The 22,312-nt window shown below is 37.9% G+C and overlaps 1 protein-coding gene across 1 annotated transcript; it reads left to right on the top strand.

Annotated features, from left to right (window-relative positions):
• The first annotated feature begins 1,066 nt into the window (after positions 1-1,066).
• LOC588283 (E3 ubiquitin-protein ligase MIB2) lies at positions 1,067-22,312 on the top strand. Its single transcript, XM_030986522.1, has 19 exons — positions 1,067-1,146; positions 1,936-2,042; positions 2,402-2,596; positions 3,192-3,304; positions 7,291-7,398; positions 7,873-7,977; positions 8,851-9,118; positions 9,538-9,734; positions 10,101-10,249; positions 10,451-10,607; positions 11,110-11,264; positions 14,363-14,489; positions 15,585-15,803; positions 16,505-16,683; positions 17,164-17,288; positions 18,732-18,909; positions 19,132-19,252; positions 19,759-19,881; positions 21,613-22,312. Exons 1-19 carry the CDS (start codon positions 1,085-1,087, stop codon positions 22,027-22,029), a joined length of 3,105 nt encoding a protein of 1,034 aa, XP_030842382.1. The 5' UTR covers positions 1,067-1,084; the 3' UTR covers positions 22,030-22,312.

Below are 22,312 nucleotides of genomic sequence, written 5' to 3' on the forward strand. Positions count from 1 at the left end.
GTATAAAGCAATCAATATCTTTAGCAGTTAAGTTTATACATGTCATACCATGAGTTGTGCACTTCCTTCGATTATTAAGGTCAAGGCCTAGCTATGACTGAAATATAGGTGAGGTTATGCTTGATCTGTGTTTTTCTATTAGGACTTTCCCTCCTTTCTATGGACTGAGCTGTTGGGTATATATAACATAGAATAATTTTTCAAGTTGTGAATTCTTAGATTGAGTAAATAATTCACAAACAAAGTCATGAATTTTTATATTTCATATATACCCTAGATCCCCTAATTTTTCTTTTAACAACTCCAACTTTTCTTTCATCGTTTATATCCTTGAAGCGTTAACCCAAGGCTGATCTATTTGTGGTGGAGAATATGTCGCGAGTCGTTGGAACACGAGTGATCCGGGGACCAGATTGGAGATGGGGTGATCAAGACGGAGGAGAGAACCATGTTGGCACCATCACAGACATCATCCCAAACGACCCTGACAATGATAACGGTGATGAGGCACCAAGGGCGGTCAAGATCATGTGGGACGTTGGCAAGAAAGCCAACTACCGGGTTGGGTTCGAGCAGATGTATGACCTCCGGATGTATGATAATTCACCCATGGGTAAGGAAGGCTTTGGGCAGGATTAAGGATAAGTCTTCCTATTCAACTTTTGAAAAATACTGCTAAAAATATTAGAGACGATATGGGAAGAAAAAGTGACAGCCGTAGAGAGAGTGATGTAAATTTGTTGTGATAGTAGGGTACTCTTCTAGTTATCTGTCAAAATTAAAGAGAAAAAGAGAGGGATCAAGAAAGGAGAAGAAAGGAAGATGATGGGATCTCTTTCTGCATCTGTCTTGACGACACCATGTACCCGAAAAAGACACTGTTCAAAGCTTTTTCTGGAGGCGGGTGTGTCATGTTGGGAGTGACCAACCCCCCCCCCCCCCTCCCCCTCCCTGGGGCTTAACCATGCTACACCACTCATACTGGCAATTTCTTATCACTTTCTTTTGTAGGTGTACTCCACAAGTTTGATCGTTGCATTGGATGTGCTTCGGATGATATTGCAACCTCTGCACCGAGTGCTACATGTCTGGCTCTCACGATACAGAGCATGAGTTTCTACGCATAGATGGACCTCAAGATCCTGGGTAGGAGGTTGCTTTTTGTTACTATAGTTCCATGCAGTATTGTACAATATATTTGGAAAGTGGTTTTCAAAAGGAATCACCTATTGATTGATTACTTAGAATAATTAGAACAAATTTATAGTGAGTTCCTACTCCTTTTTAATCTCATTTAGGTATTGTGGCTAAAAAAGCTGATGTTTCATACTCAAAGTTTGCCTGTTCCATCAAGTTTCTAGCACTATAATATTATATAATCCACCACCTGTTTCACAATTAAATTGCAGTTATATTTGCTGAAGTTGGATTATTGTTATTATTATTAGTTGGCGTCACCTGTGCCTGCATGAGAGGTGCAAAGCAAATTGAATGACTGTAACCCTTGGGTCTTTCCCCCTACTCTTAAACGTAGAGTGTAGTGGTTTCTTAACATGCAAAGGTGGTGACTCGCCTAGCTCCATTTAACATCTTATGCGAGGGACAGAATGTGTTTTCCACTGTAACATAGCCTGCGTCCAGGCAACGGCAACACGTTAACACAAAATGCAGGCTTTAGTCATCCTTTGTTAGATTTGCACCCACAATCTTTAGTTCGACAGGCAGACACTTTGCTGACTGAGCCGTCACACCTCCTCAATTTGAAAGAAATTACTACGAACCCATAAACAAAGCTATATGGCAGCTCTAAAGATAAGATACCTATGATGCAGGGGTAATTGTTTTTACCCAGCATTATGTTATTGTTTTTCAAACTTTTGTTTTCCATTGATAAGTTCCTTGTCATCTTAATCCTCTGTTTGATACGTACCCTAGGGTTGTGGTCAAAGCAAGACAAGAGAGCAAGTGTGTGACCTCTCATGGTATATTTGTTGGTGCCAAAGTCTGTAGGAGACCAGAGGGGACTTCAGGCAATCAAGACGGTATGTAATATAGCTCTCTATGTTGTCTACAGGCTTGAAATATATACTAGTAGTGGGAAGTTACATGAGGAAATGCATTGTAGTGTGCACTTTGAATTGATATCATTCTCCTTCAGTATTCTCCTGCTAGTAGTCTTCAACTGGCTATGCGGCCTATCACAAAGATTGCAAGTGGTGTGTGAGGTAGATAAATGAGGTTTAATGGGATGAGGTCATTGGTTGCATGCCTCAGGAGTGATCCCTTCTCAACAAAGTAATGTTGAAATGTCGTATATAGGCCCATCGTATAATAGGCTTAATTTCTAAATACAAATCCATTTTTTTCACGGGGTTAATCATAAACCATTAACGTTCATCAGGTAGGCGAAAGAGTGTAGGCACAGTGACTGATGTCTGCGATTGGTCAGAATGCTTCAAGAAGGGTGCTGCCATCGTCCAATGGAAGGAAGGTGGTTCGGTCAAATATCGTGTGGGACATGATGGGAAGGTTGAGCTCAAAGCTGTTAAGACTGCGGCTGGACTGGACTACTATGAAGATCATCTTCCACTAATAGGTACACACTTTCTTACTTCCCTTTTGATCTCATTTAAAAAAGAATTATCAAAATATTCATTCATTATATCATCTAATGGAATAAATGTGTAATATCGATGGGATTGATCAGAAAATACAAAAATAAGTTAGATTTGGCTGGTATACTGCATTGCCAGTATGAGACATTTTTTTACAAGACAGCTGGTACCACCCATCCTGTTTTTAAATAATGATAATGATTGTAATGATGATGATGGCAGTGAAGATATGATGATGATGATGATGATAATGATGATATCGTTGGGGATGAAGATGATGGTGTTGATCATTATATTTATGACGATTATGATGATGATTGAAATGATAAGAATGATGATGATGATGATGATGATGATGATGATATGATGATGATAATACAGATTTTGATGATATTTACAATGCTATTGATGAAGATGATGATGACATTGGTATTGATAGTGATGATGGTGATGATCATGAAAGTGATGATGATGATGATAATGATGATGATGATATTGCTATTGATGATGATGATGATCATGATGATGATAGTGATGATCTTAATGATGTCTCTCCTGATCTTCTTTGATTCCAAGGAGAAACAGAGTCATGGAAGAAGGGAGGAAAGGTGATGATTGCCATGGATACAGAGATGCTCAACATTTTTCAAGAGGAAACGGGAGAGAATTGGGATAACAGCCTTATAGAGGTAAAGTTTCTAATCAATCATTTCATATTTACGCTGTATAAACAACTACCACAATATTACTGACATGGAACAGAGTTTATTACTCAGTATTTTAACATTGTCCTCTTCACCAGTTTTGCCTGGCTTCTAAACACAATCCATTTTGTCATCTGAAATGCAATGCACAGGGAACAGAAAACTGAAGTGATAGTCTTGAGAACTACTTTCATATTTATTTTGTGAATATATTATGTTCTGTCAATGTTCAAGGTTGATGTTCAGCCAAATAAAGATGACAAATAAAGCCGTATTCGTAACTTTAAAACTACATGGTGGTAGCATGGACTTTATTCGATGAAGGCATCGATGGAAACTGCGCGCGGTACATTGGGCAATGCGTATACATAAAATGACAAGTCAAGACATGAATAGTCTTAATTTCAGACGTCATACATAACATTCCTCCCCCTTTTAGTGAATTACATGGGTACATCAAAATGAAATACATGTATCAAACTGGCATGCAGACTAGGGCAGAACTATATAACAATATGGTCTTATTTTCTCAAAAAATGTTTGTATAGAGATGTGACACTGGCAAGATAGGAATGTACTCACACAACTTGATTCTATTAAAAAAATCCTATTCCATGTATAACATAAACTAGCAACATTGCTTGTATGCATGTAAATACAACAACACAAAATGTTCACTGTTATAACAACCTATTTTTACTGATCTAAGTTTTACTTGAAGGTTGTTTGACACCCAAGGAACAACACTTTTCCTCCGTGAAAATAGTCAACATATGCATTATTTGATGCATTACTCTATGCAGTACTTTATGCATTACTTTATGCATGAAAACTTTACATGGCAAGAAAATAAAACAAACTCCTTGTACTTTGATACAAAACTGATTGGATCCAAACTTTATCAACTAACTTATCTCCTGGCATAATAAAGAACAGACCAAATTAAGTGACATTTTCTCCATGAAAATACATGTAGTATTTTTGATAAAATGTGGAACAATTTACACTGTTACTTTTAAAACATCAACACTTGTGATGAATGCACCAAATTAGCTTTCATCGCTAAAGAAAAATGATTTTTCCTTTTTGATCATTGCCTTAATTATGTAACACATAAACAATACCTGTTGCACTTTTGCAGACTTATGCAATACAAGATTAAAAATGTTTAACCCCATAACAAATAGAGTTTGATCTACAATAGTTTCACTTGGCATAAATATAATTATCTTGCAAAATAGTTCTTTACTGCTTTGCATTGGCTTTTAGTATGTCCAATTTCCTGGCATTGATAGCATTGCTCTTTCTGAAACGGACAGGATTGATGAACATGTCTTGTCGATCCACAACGCCAACACCTTAACTTCTGGTCAGTCCACTGACCTGTGGGCTTTTCCTTCTCAGTAAGCTTGGAATTCCACTTGCTTGAAGACCTTTCTTTCATCTGCGTGGTTCTTAACTGGTGAACCTCTTTGTCTTCACTACCATTGTCACTGGAGTGCAATTGTTCAACATCTCTATTAGCTATCTCCATGGCCATGGCTACTTTCAACGCTTTATCAAATGTAAGCTCTGATTCACTAAGAAGCTTTCTTTGTGTAGCTTTGTCCTTACAACCAACTACAAGGCGATCTCGAAGCATGCTATTCAATTCTTTAAACTTGCATCCTTCACTCAACTGGCGTAAACGAGCAACAAATTGCGGGATTGTTTCACGTGATTCTTGAACACAAGTATAAAACTTATACCTTTGGACTATTTCAGTTGGTTGGGGGGCAAAATGTTCAGACAGGGTATCCTTACATACTTGGTAAGTTTTATCAATTGGTTTGTTGGGCTGCAACAATGCACGTAATGTGGCATAGGATTTACTTCCTAATCCTGATAAGAATATACCCTTCTTCTTTGCATCTGCTGTAATATCATTAGCTATAAACCATGACTCAAGAACCTCAATCCAATCTTCAAATTTATACCCTGAGTCCAACTGAGGGACATTACCAAACATTTGTGCTGCCATGTTTATGTAAGGCGCATTAAACTTGTAATGAACAACTTTATACCATAACAAATACTTGCATAAATATTTGACTTGAAATACCAATACCAAACAACAACAACATTTGGGCTCTTTCCACTTCCACACATGTATCTAACACATACACATTTCTTTGACAAGCAATTTACAACTGAAGAACAAAATTCTTGACTTAGACCTGGACTAGACTGCAAAGACTAGACGTAATTATTGTCTGATTGTTAATAGGTTCTACTGTTATTTACACTGTAAAAACCCGAGACTAATGTCTAACTCTAAACTTGTAGACCTACTTAGATCCACATCTTCACACTTGAATTACACTTCAACTTGTAATGGTACTAGTCCTGGTCTGGGACTGGTCCTTACACTCAGTTACAAAACAGATTCATCATAACAATCGACAATATTATCAAACGAGTTCTAAATGTTTATTTGCTTGCATCAACATCACCATCACTTCATGATGAGTGGTCTGGCTTTCACTTGGGTGGGTTGCTACTAGTCCGAAACTATGAACTGAGTCAACTGACACTGTCACTGAACTGGATCCTGGTCCTAAATTGAAGGCAATCACGAAGTAACAACTTCCTGTATTTCAATTTTAAGGCTAAAACAAAACACTTCCTCCTCTAGTCTACGCTGCAGTAGATCTAGATACAGGAACCTGGATTCTAAAACAATGTATGCCGGGCGGGGCTGGCTGGGCGGGGCTGGCTGGGCTGGGCTGGCTGGGCTGGGCTGGCTGGCGGGCTGGCTGGCTGGCCATGGGCTGGGCTGAATTGGCTTGCTGGCTGGCTGGGCAGGGCTGGGCTGGCTGGGCTGGGCTGGCTGGCTGGCTTGGCTGGCTGGCTGGGCGGGGCTGGCTGGGCTGGGCTGGGCTGGCTGGGCTGGCTGGGCTGGCTGGCGGGCTGGGCTGGCTGGGCTGGCTGGCGGGCTGGGCTGGCTGGCTGGCGGGCTGGCTGGCTGACCATGGGCTGGGCCTTGAACTTGGTTGGAGCTTTCATGGGCTTGGCTACTGCCACTGAGTTGCATGGCCTACTGTAGTACTACTGCAGCACTGCCACTGGTTGATCGTCAAGTTGAAAGTTAGGCTGGGGGCATCCATTCACCATTCATCCAACTGCGGCTAATAAAGTTAAACTGATGAGGCAACATCAGCAAAAACAAATACTCGCTCACCTACGATCAACGGCTGGATCTCCTGGCTAAAGAGTTTTTCATCCAAATTAGGCAAACTCAGCTCCATTAGTTCGGTTCATTTGCTGAATACATGCTGATGCACTATTCTCCATAGCTGTACGTGCTGTACGGCAAAGCGTTCATAAAAAACTGCACGTGTACAGGCATAATTCCAAACCATGTCGGGTCTCTGCTGGAGAAACTTTTTTCAAGTCTTTATTTCAGCAAACTGCGGCAAACCAAACTAATCATCTCGACCTCGTCGCCAATATTATGTTCTGTCAATGTTCAAGGTTGATGTTCAGCCAAATAAAGATGACAAATAAAGCCGTATTCGTAACTTTAAAACTACATGGTGGTAGCATGGACTTTATTCGATGAAGGCATCGATGGAAACTGCGCGCGGTACATTGGGCAATGCGTATACATAAAATGACAAGTCAAGACATGAATAGTCTTAATTTCAGACGTCATACATAACAGAATATAAATAAATCTTGTCTTCCAAGTTCTTTCTGGGTATATGGTAGTTCATCCAAGCAGCATAATAAGTGCAAGATAGTAAGGAGAAAATTCTGCATTATCAGGTGGGGCTTGGTATTGCCTGCTTATGTATTTTGCAAATGGTTGTCTAAATCTAAAGTAGCCACAATCATTTATGACAGCTGTATTTTCAAGATTCTTGTTGTAGAATACTAATGCTGTTTGATTTCTTCTAAATTTGTTCCCCTTGATTGTTTTCCAATCTCAGAAAATTGGAAGATCTGGTAGCGTAGAGGCCGTCGACCACAGGGGTTGGGTTCAAGTGATGTACGATGACAAGACCAAATGGACAATGCCGCCTTTTGCCCTGAAAAAGGTGACAAATCAGATATTTAAAAAAATACAAGGAAATTAAGTTCATGCATACAGTTCTACGGTAGATATTTGTACCAAAAAAGCTGGTCTTTAGCTCTTTAGCAGCTATAGATGAAAAGCCGAGACTGTCACATTTTGTGTAGGATATGTTACATATCCATTGTAAGTGTAATAGAATTAGACTGTAGTAGTCCAGCATTTAATCAGTAGTCGACCAATGCCTTAAAAGCTTCAACCACATGTATATTAATTTAGAAGCTGTTGATAATTTTCATGACCATTTAGGAATTTTGATAATGAGATATTTCAATGTTTGTAAATTAGAAGTCAAAGAACAGCTTTGGGGTTAAATCTCAAAATTCTCAGAGTATTTTGAAAAAAGTTTTGAGCTTAAAGAATGAAAGCAGTATGAAAGTCAAGAAAGTTATTTTTAACAATATTATGACTGCTACATGTGTGTATGTTGTGGTAATAGGTGGTGGATTATAAAGCCAGAGATCGAGTCCGAATCAGTGCAAACATTGACATGGTCAAAGATTTACATCGCAAAAACGAGGAGAGAAATGATGCCATTGAATTGGTAAGTAAAAGTTCTGTATTGCTTTAAGTTTCATTAAAGCAAGATGTGATGGCACGATTATAAGTACTTTTAAATATATATATAAAAAGGATAGATTTTTTAAAGAATATAAAATTGTGGGAAGAAATGAGGAAAAGAGAGTCTATCAAATTTTATGTGAACGTAAAAATATGCTGTGGAAAATTTAATGTTGGTATGTGCCGTGTGTTCCCTTTCTGTATCTTGTATTACCAACTGATGAGTGTATTACACAGAAAGTATTTTTAATTTCCAAAATAGCAATGAATACAGACGTATGAAAGCTACATTTGTTGCTATTCTTTGATTTTTGTAGTACCAATCATCTCTTTGTTTCCAAAATATATTGTCCCTTTTTGCTGTTCGTTAATGCACAAGTTTTGTCACAAGTTTTTTTGTGTTGGGTTACCGGTACTTCATCATTGCTTAATGAAGCATGGAGGGGCAATATTCAATGAAACCTGTATATAAAGACCACTCAAGGGAGATAAGAAAAGTTTATTTGGTATTCAGATGCTCTTTAAGGACAGATTGTTTTAGTACATGTTTCAATTGCATTTTTTGGTACAAGTGTAACAAAATGGTATTCATAAACAGGTACGTGGTCTATCTATACAAGTGGAGGTTTCACTATCTTTGTATAGAAATCAAATATAGTAAAACCAGTAGTGGCCATGCCTCTATAAAGGCCACCTGTATGTCTATAGAGGCCATGTATTTTTCTCGCTGAAGGAATAAATGTATGTGGTAAAACCTGTATAGGAAGGTCAGTACAGTGGCCATTTTCTCTGTTTCTCTTTGGTGGCCTGAATGGTTTGACTATATCTAGATGTTTAGTCTTGTTTTTGTTTGCAGAGCAAAAAGGCAGGGCAGGAAGGTAGTGTCCTGGAGACTACAGACGGCCATGGCAGTGTGAAAGTAAAGGTCAAAGGTCAAACTCTAAAGTACCATCCTGCTGCCCTGATACTGCTTCCGAAACGAGATGGAGACGATGAAGAAGAAGATGAAGAGGATGAGGAGAAGGTGGAGGATAAGAAGGAGGAGGAGGAGAAAGATGGGGAGAAGAGGCATGATGATGAAGAGAAGAAAAGTAATGAAGAATATGAAAACATCATCACAAATGGTAATAACAAGTTCTTTTTATTGTTGATTTTGCAAATTTTAAAGAATATTTTCCTCCAGCTATTGACAGCCAGAGCAGATACAGTTGTTGTTGGAGTTTGGAGATGTTCGTTATGATCATGCAACTGTACTACCGGCAAGGGCTTATTCAGGATTCACTAAAAGAGAGGGGGAGGGGCTAGATACCTAAATATTATGTCTTATCAAGAATTGAGATTGATCTGAATCAAGTCTTATACTTATATTCAAAGTTTCAAATGATATTAAACTCCACTTGAGTTGTGATTGATTAAATCTTTTTAAGATGGGGACCATGACGTTCAGGGGTTGTTTGTATGAATTATTGCCATTGAGTGATCAGAAACAAGTCAATCAATCAATAATCACATGAATAAACACATGAATAATCGCCCCTTCCAGCTCCGCAGGTCGGATCCAAACCAGTGCCAATTCCTGAACCTGCTGGTCTAGCCAGCAAGGATGTTATGCATCGCTTGATAAAGCTAGCTGAGAAGCTAAAGGATGCCGGAGAATCAGAAGAAATACAGATTCTCAGTGCTGTTGCAGCTGGAAATCTGGAGAAGGTCAAGGACTTTCTCAGGCAGAATCCTAAACTGGTAAAAAGGCTAATCTATCAATGAATTATTTAATTTGGATAATTATGTATAACAGGATGACAGTATAAAGACCTATAGTAGAGAAGAAAAAAAAAATTGTTACTCTGATGAAATCTTCTTTGAACTGCTCACAGGGATTTATGGCACATTCGCTGGCAACAAGCGCTCTTTGGTCAAATCATACACCAACCCAACTTCCTCCCTGGTCTAATATACTTCTCTATAATCTTACTTGAAACCCAAATGTGACTTTAACCCTAACCATATTTCTTATACAAAATTAAGCCTGGAGCAAATGTTACCGGAGTGTACCATAGAATTATTGACCCATTCCTCTGTCAAATATTTATGTCACTTTTGCAATAGGCGAATGCCAGCTTTGGCTCACAATCGGCTCTTCAAGTAGCATGCCATGAGGCATCCTTACCAATTGTACAACTCTTGGTAGATGCTCATGCCTCCCTGGAACATAAAGATAAAGTCGGGGACACAGCTCTCACCTTCGCGGTCATCGGGTGAGTTTCCATGATGATGGTGATGGTGTTGATGGGACAAGTATGATATGTTAGGCTGAAGGGCGGGATGATAATCCTTTCAGCCGCTCCTAGAAGTATAATTGATATTGGTAGGATTAGCTCTGCTATAACGGCATACTAGTGTGTTAGTAATAGCATGATAGATCATTTTATTTTTTATATCTCACTCTTTTCCTTCAGTAACAATCCATCAGTTGCGGAGTTTTTGATTGAACGGAAGGCCTACGTCAATACATCCAACAAATGTAGACGGACTCCTATGCATATCAGTGCACACAATGATAATAAATCATGTGTTGAGGTTCTTATCAAACATGGCGGCAGTGTCAATACGCAGGTATAGTAGTACCTTCTCTCTTTCCTTTTTCTCTACTCTATAATTTGATGAGACAACTTTTTTATCACAGAGCATTTTTTTGTGATGTCACAATTCATGAACACATTTAGAAATGTAAAAAGATAGACAAGCTTTCCTTCATCCAAAAATACAAACATTTTGATTTCATATAAAATATGACATCAACATTTGGGCAGATATGTGTATGGCATTGAAGGTGTCAAGCAATACAAGAAGAAAAAAAGAATTGGAATGTTTTGAAACTTATGAGTTGTTTATTTTGTTGTTCTTAGTTCTTAAAAACTATTTTCTTCACATCCTGCTGATCATGCTCTTGATCTCATTTCCATTTTTATTATCATCAACTAGCAGCTTATGACTCTTTTGTTCAGAACATTTTCGGAATGTTTAGTTTGATTATGAGAAGTGTTACACTGTACTTTGCTAACTTATTTAAAACAATTTTTTTTTCACATTTATATGCAACTTTTTTTTTACTCAGGACGATGATGGTAATCTCCCTATTCACATGGCAATCAAAACAAAGTCAACATCCCTGGTGGCGCTCTTAATTGACCATCAATCTGCTGATCTGAGACTAAGAAACAATGGTGGCTTTACTCCTCTTCATTATGCTGCCAAAAAGAACTGTCTTGAGTAAGGGATTCCCACAATTTATTTTTAGAAAGGAACCTTACTTTTATTTAAGTTATTTCACCTTTTTTTTATCCTTCTGTGCTTCTTTCTTTCTTTGTTTTTCCCTTTATTTTGTTTGTTTGTTAAAGCTTACCTTTATATACTGTACATGTCTATGCCTATCTACTTTTATGTCAGCTACTGGTATATGCAGATGGTATATATTATTTTTGTTTACCTTTATGGATGCTTTGATCCTATATACCAGCTATACTTTGATAATATTTCTTTTCCGTCTTTTTTCCATAAAAAGTAGTACAAAAAGAGATCAATTTCTTGCTTTCTAACAAAGACATGGAAATATTGATTGGTCAATACTTTTTCAATAAATGAGAATCATCCTTTTTAACGACGGGAACAATCTTGCAATTCTAAGTTTATCTGGGTCAATTTTATTTTATATTTAATGTAATAATGATCAACTGTTTTTCCTTAAAATGCAAGTAATTGGCTCAACAATCTGAAAAATAATGTTATCAATTAGAATTATATTTAGAATGTCAAATCCATATGAACTACTTCTATGCAATGACTGACAGACTGTTATAGCTTCATTTTCTGTGATAGGGTTGAACAATGAATGAGAACAATGAATTAGAGAAAAGAATTAGTCAAGAATTTATTAAAATTATTACCTGCATCTGTTTGAGGCACTGAAACTATATCTGATCAAGAGTTACTGAGATATGAATTAAGTCTATAAGCAATATCTTTGACATCAATCTTTTTACCTTCATGAATAGAATAATCAGGCAGTTTATGTTCAGATTTACAAAGTAATGTATTTATAAAACAGACCAAGTAAAAATAATAATAATAATAAAGATAGATTTATTGAGCGCATAATAAACAGGAGTTTCTCTATGCACTTTACAAAGTAAAAATAAGCATGTAAAAGTATATTAAAATAGTTACAAGAACGAAATATATAAACCTTAAACTAAAGACATGTAGCTAAGAGTATTAATTCATTACGAGCAAAGTTAATACAGATGAGGAACTAGCTTAATTGCAGGAGGTGCTGGGCTGATGATCTGAGTGTGCGTGCATGAACATAAGGTGAAATCATATCTGAGTTGTAGGCAGGACTCATGTCGTTCAAGGCTGAAAGCGATGAGCAGAATTTGAAGATTATTCTCTTTATGATTGGGAGCCAGTATAGATCATGAAGAAGGTGTGATGTACCCTGTCTGCGTGAAGCTTTTGAGATTATTCTAGCTGCGGCATTTTGTTGGCTTGCAAATCTTATTCTTTGGGAGACCATACAGTGGACTATCCAGTCTGCTCATGACAAAGGACTGTATCAGCATTTGTGTAGCCGATTTGGTCAGGTATCTTCTGATCTTTCCTATAGTTTGTAATGCAGCTGTGGCAGATCTGCAGACGTTCTTCATTTGATCATTCATTGTTGTATGTCCACAATTACACATTCTTTGCATTCTCTACGGGGGCAATTAATCACTGCTTCACCAACTTTAAGGAGAAATGCATCACTTCCGTCTTTGAATCATTGATTTTGAGCATGTTCTTTGTTGCCCAGCGTCTTACGTCCAATATGCAAGCATTAAGTCGAAGATTAGATCTTGAAGATGTGACTCAAACAAGATGTACATGTATCATCAGCGTACATTATGGCCTGCACACCATGAGCTGCAATGACATCATACATAGGGGCGCTATATAAGGTTTAGATGAGAGGGCCCATTACTGATCCTTGTGGTATTCCATGCATGTCATAGTATACATCATGTAAACCACAGAAGAACTTTGTCAGTGAGACCGTAGTGACTACGGCAGCCTTTTTACTTTGCTTCAATTTTTCACAGAAATAAGACCTTTTTGTATGACGTATAGTAAAATTGTTTATTTTATTCCTACATTGCTTCTATCGTAATTCATTAGAAGCGTTTTGTATCATGTAAAACTTTTTGGATAATCTTTTTTTCTTCCTAATGTGACACATTAGTGTTACAGAAATCCATGGCTTACAAATTTTACTCTTTATTGTTTTATTTTTATCACATAAACATATTAATTTATTCAGAAACGTAGCATATGCAACATCCACATTCCGCAAGCCATATAATGAAGACCAATCAGTATTATGTAAATCGTATTGTAATGAATGCAGACTATATTCAGTTAATTTAGGAATATGAGGTCTATCTTAGTTGTTGGAATTTATACATGTATTCATAATTTTAATTTTAGAAAGCAGAAATATTGGATAAGGAATGTCATTGGAAAAACTGCCACAATTAAAATCCATTCCATTTACATTCATATATATTGTATATCAAAAAAGCAGTTTGTGAAGTATATGAGTGGGGTTTTTTTATAACAGAAATGAGACCAAAATAGGAGTTGACATTCCACAAATCAGATGAGCATTTCAACAAATCTATATTAAAATCACCAGTTATAAATATATTTCTTCTTTCACTACTTATGTAGAATTTCTGAATAAAATGTTACAAAAGTGTTGATATTTGAATTTGGTTTCATTTATCAACAAATCAAAATCAACAAATAAGTATTCACAAGTAATGTCTCCTTCCTTTGCATATATATAGTATCACTCCTTCCAATAAATGTTACATACGTCTAAACACAAAAACAAAATCAAAGACAACACAATTACAAAGATACATTCATGATTATATGGCATACACATATATATTCCGGTACCGACAAGAGAAGTAAAACAGGTGTAAAAGTTAAGTATTCAAATTTAAAAAAAAAGATTTGATAACAAGTTTAAGCGGATGAGTTTAATCTTTTTTCAGATTTTGCAGTGTTTTGATTATTTATTATCAGTTTTGTTTCATGTTTTTATCCTTTCAGCAGTGCAATGATGCAACCATCCAAGCTCCAAGCTGTGAAAACAACCTGCGACTCCTTCAATCTTGCAGCAGTTTTTTTTTTTTTTGTGAGATCTTCTATGATTGTTTTTTTCTTTCCTTTCCACAGTTTTCTCTTAGACAGCTCATGGCGCTTCCTGTAAAATTTGAACGTCATGACTCTGTTAAATAAATAAATCATACTCCTTTTATTGCTAGGGTGGTGAAGTTATTGGTTGCTAAGGACCCGTCTCTCGCTACCATTGAGAAGAATGATCGCTTTACACCTCTTCATGTTGCAGCTATTAACAATCATGTCGATATTGTCCGTGTTCTGATCGAATTGGTGGGTATAAACTTTCCTTTTTAAAAGTAGATTATTAGCACATAGCAGATACAATTTTAGTTTGAAATAATCTTTAAAAGGGTTATTCTTATAAATACTTCCTATAGGACATGCATCAATTGTACATTGATTTAATTAAGAAACAGAGAAAAATCTCTTAATATGACCAACTATGATATAACTAATATTGACTACCTATGCAACATTTAGGCTAGGAAATGTCCTTAATGTCCTTTGGAGGTGTGACGTGGTTCATTCACATAACCTTCAATCCAAGGATTTGAGGTTTGAATCCCAGCCCAGCACTTACGTCCTAATTTGGCGATATAATATTAATCCACATTTGCCACTCTCTATTAAAATGGGTACCCGATATGCCAGAGCACTGCATATATTTGGCCGCCGGCTATGACCGGGGCAAAAATGTTGGAGCGTCATATATAGTCTTCTTCTTTGCTTGGCTTCCTCCAGTTTAGATAACTGCAGTTGGTGCAGGTGTTGATAGCTATATACAAAGGATAGGCAGGTTTACAGTGACATCACATAGTGGAACGTTTAACATGGAGGTCAAGTACGAAACAGAGAGAGAGAGATTAATGTAAACATTAAAGTGAGGGGTTGATCCAGTTGAAAAGAGAGGGTTGAGAGCATACAGGAGCCAAGAAACGATAGTTTTGTGAAGCATTCACCCTTCGTTTTCATTTAAGAATAATGGCTCTCCCAGCGTCTTGGCCAGTGAGCTATAAACTTGTCTGTGACTGCGGAGAGGGCACTCACCTACCACGTGATTGTCTCGGCAGTTTCTCCATGCACAGGCGCAGCAGGAGCTGTTATCTGGATTGATGGTGTGTATATATACGAGAATTGGTGGGTATATACGCCACTCAGTAGCTGCGCCTTGATGGGAACTGCCTGTCTTTGTCTAGGTGGGTGAATGGTTGATAGAAGAAGTTTATGCGCATGGTCATGGTTGTTGGATAGGAGCTGTAGAGTAGACTTTTAGTTTACAGCTTCTTCTGTGAGGTCAGCTCTCACCTTCTATGGCATTTCTCACCATCATCTTTTTTCTGTTTTACCTTTTTTTCTGAAAAAAAGCCGAATTGTGACCTTACAACTATCAAGGCCGGTCCAGGTCACCACACACCTCTCCACCTGGCTACCTGGGAGGGTTACACAGAGGTCATTGAGCTCCTGGTCAGTCACAGAGCAGAGGTTAATGTCAAAGACAAGGATGGAGACACCATGTTGCATTTGACCGTCAAGAGGAGGGTCAGCGGCACGAATTTCGTCCATGACACTCCAGCATTACAAAAGGTAGTTAAGTCATGTAGGCCTATGTTCGTGAATGTGTGAGGTTTCTAACTGTCTCCCACAGACTGTTCTTCCTCTCCTTCCCTTTATTTATCCCATTTCCGTTATATTCCCCTACCCTTAATTCCAGATCTCTGAGTCGGTAGAGCAATATTCTTTGAAAAGGGGGACTCCAAATCTAGACAGAGCCAGAGTGTCAGATATATAGGGTTTGCGTGTTCATTCTCATTCATCTATTCTCACAAACTTAAAGCTGCATGCAGGTCCCCTACTGATTTCTAATTAATACAGATATAGAGTGCTGTAATGACAGTCATTAAAGCCGATGTAATAATTTCCAAAGCTCTTTGGAAGCGCATAGAGATGTTATAATGTGCTATGCACTAAACAAGAACCGATATTATTATTATTATTATTATTAAAGTACTTTATAGAATGCTGGTTACTTGCATGTCTACCTATTTTTCTCCAATGTATAGTACTTACATATAAGTACAAGATTTGTTTGGAGGTTCTGTACATTTTCTGTCTGTAAGCAATTTGATTAAGCAAGGTTCAAATCCAGAGTATTATTACCATTATTATTTTCCTTTGGAAAGGTTTTATCATATAGAACTTTATGGATATATACTCTAAACTGCATGAAAATACAAGTAAATTGCTTAAAGATTCTTTAAAGACCGTTATCATTGCTATTTTGGAAGGTGTGTAAGGAGATAGGCGATCCAGCGATCACCACGCCCAGAGATGCCATCATCGCATTCTTCATACGTCATGGCAGTGATGTCACAATCAAGAATAACAATGGCCACACCCCTTTCAATTTGCTGGAGAATGAACCGGTGCTATTGAATGCTTTGATGAGAGTAGCAGGAATCACTCCGTAAGATGATCTTCATTTTATAACTTTTCATGATTAAGTATTATACAATCAGGAATACAGAAAGGTAGTGGCAAGTGCACCCCAGATTTTAATGAAAAAGATGAAAGAATCTGGCCAATCAATTGTTGTATTTTTTTCATCAAACTAGGATTTTAATGTAGATGGTCAGTGCAGGTGTGCATCAGATATTAAAATTCTTTTTCTTGTCCATGTGCGGAGGTGTCACGGTATAGTGGTTCATTCACTCAACTCTCGACTCGAAATTTAATTATAGGAAAGAAAAATAGTTTAAGTGCCATAGCATTGTGCATTCAATAGGATTTTATTATTCATCTCAGAGATTTTATAAAAGATGGTGAAGTAAACTTTATTTTAGATTTCATCATTTCCATTTAAAACATGTCTCTTTCTTTTCATCTGTAAAACAAGTCTCTTTCTTCTCATCTGTAAAACATGTTTCTTTCTTTTCATCTGTCTCAGAATCAGTGAGATACCAATAGCAGCTGATGAAGCCGTAGACAAGACGAGGAAGGAGGATAAAAAGAAGGATAAGAAAGAAAGGAATCCCTCTGCTGAGAAAGCCCCCAAACCAAAGAAGAAACAAGGTATGCAGATGCAGGGGCGGCGATTTCTTTTCATAAATAGGGGGGGGGGGGGGACGAAATGCAAGGGACGATGGAGCAGTGGCGTAATGAGCATAAAAGTTTGGGGGCAGAACAAAAATCTGCATCACCCTGACTCTTACATGTTACATGCAGGCCCTGGGGAACGTTTTTGAGAGTGGGGGTGGGGGTTTGTATTTAAGATCAGGTAGAGCAAAGCGAGATAAGCAGGTGGAGAGTAAATTGGCGTGGTGTCCAGGGGCAAATCCCCGGCAGGGCTCAAGGCGTAGCTCCATTTAGTTTTGGGCATTTAATAACAGTCAGATGAGCATCCAAGGGCCCGCCTTAGGTAGGGGCTAGGGGGCGGAGGAGTTTTAGGTATTAAATTAATAAAAGTTTGTTGCATGCAGTCTTTAGTCAGTACTTTTTTTTGGCACTTTCTTTAAATTTTCCGGGGGGGGGGGGGGGGGGGGGGTCGATATTCCCTAAAAAAATTGAGGGAGGGACGTGTCCTCACGTTTTTGTGACCGCATTATCTCAAAAAACCCATTGATGGATTTCCGCCAAACTTCGGTTATGTATGTATCTTGCAGAGCCAATGAACTTATTAGATTTTGGGGGTCATGAGGTCAAAGGTCGAAGGTCATGGGGCTCATGAATGCAAAAACAGCTTGCGAAAGCATTGCCGATACTGACCGATGGATTACTATCAAACTCAGGACATTTATGTATCTTGCAGAGCCAATGAACTGAATAGATTTTAGGATCATAAGGTCAAAGATCAAACAGTCATACGTACATGTACACGAAAAATAGCTTGCAATCACAATATTCTGAGAACCTGTTAATGGATTACAATCAAACTTGAATTTTAAAAATTGCTTCTGTTTTGGTTTGTAAAATCGCTCTTAGGCAGAGACATCCTTTTTTTCGATTTTCAAGGAACTGAAGTCCATATTCATTTTCATGGTTATAGTGCCATTTTGATGTAAAGAACTTCAAAATATGAAAGACATCGAATTAGATAACTTCTTTCTTTTGTTCTTATCCCTGTATTTCAAACTATCATTGGCAGAAACATATACAATAAAGTTTGAAATGATTTTGTATATTGTTGTATTAGTTTCATGTGTACATATTTGTAATGAGGAGTTCTGTTTCATACACATTTACTGTGATACATTGTACTTTTCTGTCTCTATTATGTATTTGTTTTTTTCTTCTTCCAAAGAATTTGTTCAGGAAGTGATAAACATGTTCATCTGTAAACTAATTCATACCACAAGTAAACAGATAATGTCCTTCTAGATTGCTAGAGATGGTATAGATGGCAAAACCTGTCTAAACTCTGAACTACCAAGTTAGTGGACAGGTTGTGAAGATATCAGTCATAACCTGAACACATGAAATCTCATAATTTTCCTCCTCCATTTGCAACTGGCATAGATTTTGAAGGAGTGCACCGTATCAGCCCAGATGAGCTGAACTTGGGAGAAACAGTCGGGCGGGGCGCTTTCGGGGAGGTAAAGAAAGCTGTCTGGAGAGGTACCACCGTGGCTGTCAAGATTATTTCCACGGCTGGTAGCAAGAAAGATGAGGTGGAGAAAGAGGTCTCTATTCATAAGTAAGTGACATATAATGAGGGAGGGAGATGGAGGAAGAGTGAAAGGGTAGCAGGGGAGGAGGAAGGAGGGAGGGAGGAAAATCAAGAGGAACCTGTCAGAGTTACTGTTAATATCTCTACAGCTAGTAAAAAGGGAAGTGAAGCTGATTACATGAATGCATGTTGCACAGTCAGTTCTATTGGGTTACAACACTAAATATCTCTTGTCTTTTTCTATAACAGACGTGCTAGACATCCAAACATAGTATCATTGATGGCTGTTGGGCATCGAATTGGACAGGTCCTGATCGTCATGGAGTTCATCGACGGAATGAATCTCCATGATGTCATCTTCAGGAAAAAGGTATTTCATTAAAAAAAAGTGTTTATGTTGTTATATTTCAGAAACAACAACAAGAACAGGAAGGATTTGACAACGGATGAGAGAGAGGACAGAAGATGAAAAGAAACAGGAAAAAGAAAAGGAAGAATCAGGAAAAGATAAAGAAGAAAACAAAAAGGAAGAGAAGGTGAAGGGCAGAAGATGAATACAAATTAAGTGGGAGAGGATGAGAAGAGGCCAAGAAAGAAGAAGAGAAATGAGGAGAAAAGGACAAAGGGAGAAAATTATATTGTGAGAAAGGGAAATGCAGAGAAAGTAAAGAAGTAGATAGGGGGAACAAATAGAAATGATGAGAAAGTAATTAAAAGAAGAGTTGTGAAAAAGAGAAGGAGAGATAAAGAAGGATAAAGAAGGATAAACCCAACCACAAACTGTTGAAAGCTACATATATTTTATTGGTTTGCTTTAGATCCAAGTAATACATTTTCTAAATTTTTGACAATGCTAACAATTTATCATTCAATTAGAAGGATGGTATTACCCTGACTCCGGAGTTAAAGATGAGCATCACGGTTGGTCTCTTGTCAGCTCTCACCTTCCTTCATGCTTCCAAGATACTCCATCTAGACATCAAACCATCCAACGTTATGGTAAGAACAATTGAGGTGTAGGTCTAGGGACACGTTCATTGTCGTAAATCCCTTGGGGGTGGGGGTATACACCCCCCTTCCCCCACTTTTGAGGGAGGCAGCCTGTTCAAGTATACCCCTCCCCAGACTAGTCAAGGAAAATTTTTAAAATTAATCAGTTGTTAAAAGTGACAAAATTAATATAAGTTACTCTTATAGTAATTATAAATACATATAAGTTTTTAAAATGCTATTACAATACTAAAATAGGCTTAGCACATCCTAATATTAGTCAGTTTTTATGCCTAAGCCCACCAAAGGTGGTGCCGGAGCCAATTATGTTTTTGGGTTGTCTGTCCATCCGTCCCGCTTTCTCGTTAATGCGATATCTCAAGAACCCCTTGAGATAAGAGGCTCAAACTTTGTGATAATTTGTATCACCATAGGAAGACAATCTGATCAGATTTTGAGTTAAAAGGAAAAGGTCACAGATCAGGTCAACTTCTGAAATTCCAGCTATTTGCCTTATTATTGCAAAATCTCTAAAACCACTAGAGATATGAAAGTCAAACTTGATGATAAGGCCATAGGAACAAAGTTGGATCAGATTTTGGATTAATAAGTCAAAGGTCACAGAGGTCAATTTCTAAAATTCTAGATATAGCCTTGTTAATGTGGTATCTCAAGAACTACTAGAGATATACATGTAAGGCTAAACCTTGGTGACAGTAGGCCTAGGAAGATGATCTGATCAGATTTGGGGTTCAAAGGTCACACAGGTCAATTTCAGAAAGTGCCATATCTCAAGTTCCACAAGAGATAGGCTTTTTATTTTCATCATGATATGTCATGACGAATTCCATCCATTTCCTGAATTTAGGACGTAGGCATACTCAATCCTATTCGAAAACAAAGTTTTTTACAAATAATTGTATTTGTAAAACAAACTCCTAATAATAATAATAATAATCGTTTAAAAGTCCGCTCCAAATTTTATTAAGTTTAACCGAAAATGGAAATTCTTTTTGCCCAATGATCGTGAGCCCGGCAGCCACTGAGCAGCGCCAGTTCGACGTTGCTCTATCCCTTATTGTTGAACGCCAAACAAGGTAGCAGCAACTCCCGTCTTTTGGTATGACGCGGCCAGGGTTTGACCTCTCACGACCTCCCGGTTGTGAGGCGGACGCTCTACTGACTGAGCCAACACACCTTGACCTTGAGGGGAGGGGGCTCAGGCCCCCCCCCCCCCCCTAGATCCACCACTGTATGTATTGGAGGCAGTCAACTTGGAAAAACAAATCTTGAAAATCAAATAATACAGAAACCTTCCCTCATTTTATAGAAATGGATGTGAAATAGGAATCTTGTTCACTTGGGTTTTCAAGTTTCCATATAATTCAACAGAAAAATATTTTCACAATGTTTACTAGTTATGAAATAACTGAAAAGGTTGATTCGATTGGTGATGTAACGGGAAAATGAGTTCTTTCTTCACAATCAGTGGAAAATTATTTGTTTTCGTAAGCTTTTACCTGCTGTGATGCAAGCTTCTTCAGGCCTATGGTAGAATGGGATCAAAGGATAAAGAAAAAGTATATTATTGTTCTAAGTCTCTGTTCATAGATTGTGAAGAAAGAACTATTTTTTAAGTAAAGAAATGAGAATCGAAGCAAAAGAGATAGTAAGAGATGGAGAAGAAGAGTAGCCCTCATCTAGTACAAAATCTTTGGATTTATTTTGTTACTTCCACAGGTTGAGCGTGCATCAAGGCGAGCTTACCTCTGTGATCTTGGCCTTGCCCACATCAAGACCCGTAGCTCCATGTCTCTCTCAACATCACTCCGTGGACCACGTGGCACGATCACCCACTTTGCTCCAGAGATGGTCCAAAAACAAGGGAAGGCCTGGGCCGGTCCAGGAAATGACATCTGGTCTATTGCTTGCACCTTCCTGGAGTTGTTCGTGGAGCAAACCCTTTGGGAAGGTGTAGAGTTTGTGAAGCTTCTTAGGACATTGCTAAAACCGGACGCTGTGCCGCCAATTCTGAAGAAAGTTAAGCCAGAGGTGCGTTCCATACTGAAACCATGCTTTGATAAGGAGCCCTTGAAAAGGCCCTCTGCAGAGGTACTCCTTGAACAGTTCCAGAAGCTCCAACAGTCCAGCTTATGATGTTTGAGGCATCCCTCTTCAATTGCAGGCTGGGTATTATTACTTGAACAGCTTCAGAAGCTTTAACAGTTCAGGGGTTGTTCATAAAGCTGTTCGTAAAGTTACGCATGACTTTACAAACGACTTGAATATGAAGTGCCAGATAGGATGCCCAAAGTTTTTCCTTTTTTTTTATTAAAATGTGACTACATTTCCTATTACCTCAATTAGAATATGGCAAAAAATAAACTTTGCATTACAAATGTTTGTTATAATAAGAATGTTAATCTACATCTGCACAGTT

This window comes from Strongylocentrotus purpuratus, unplaced genomic scaffold (genome assembly GCF_000002235.5).
Source record: "Strongylocentrotus purpuratus isolate Spur 01 unplaced genomic scaffold, Spur_5.0 spur5_scaffold_16, whole genome shotgun sequence".
NCBI lineage: Eukaryota > Metazoa > Echinodermata > Echinoidea > Camarodonta > Strongylocentrotidae > Strongylocentrotus > Strongylocentrotus purpuratus.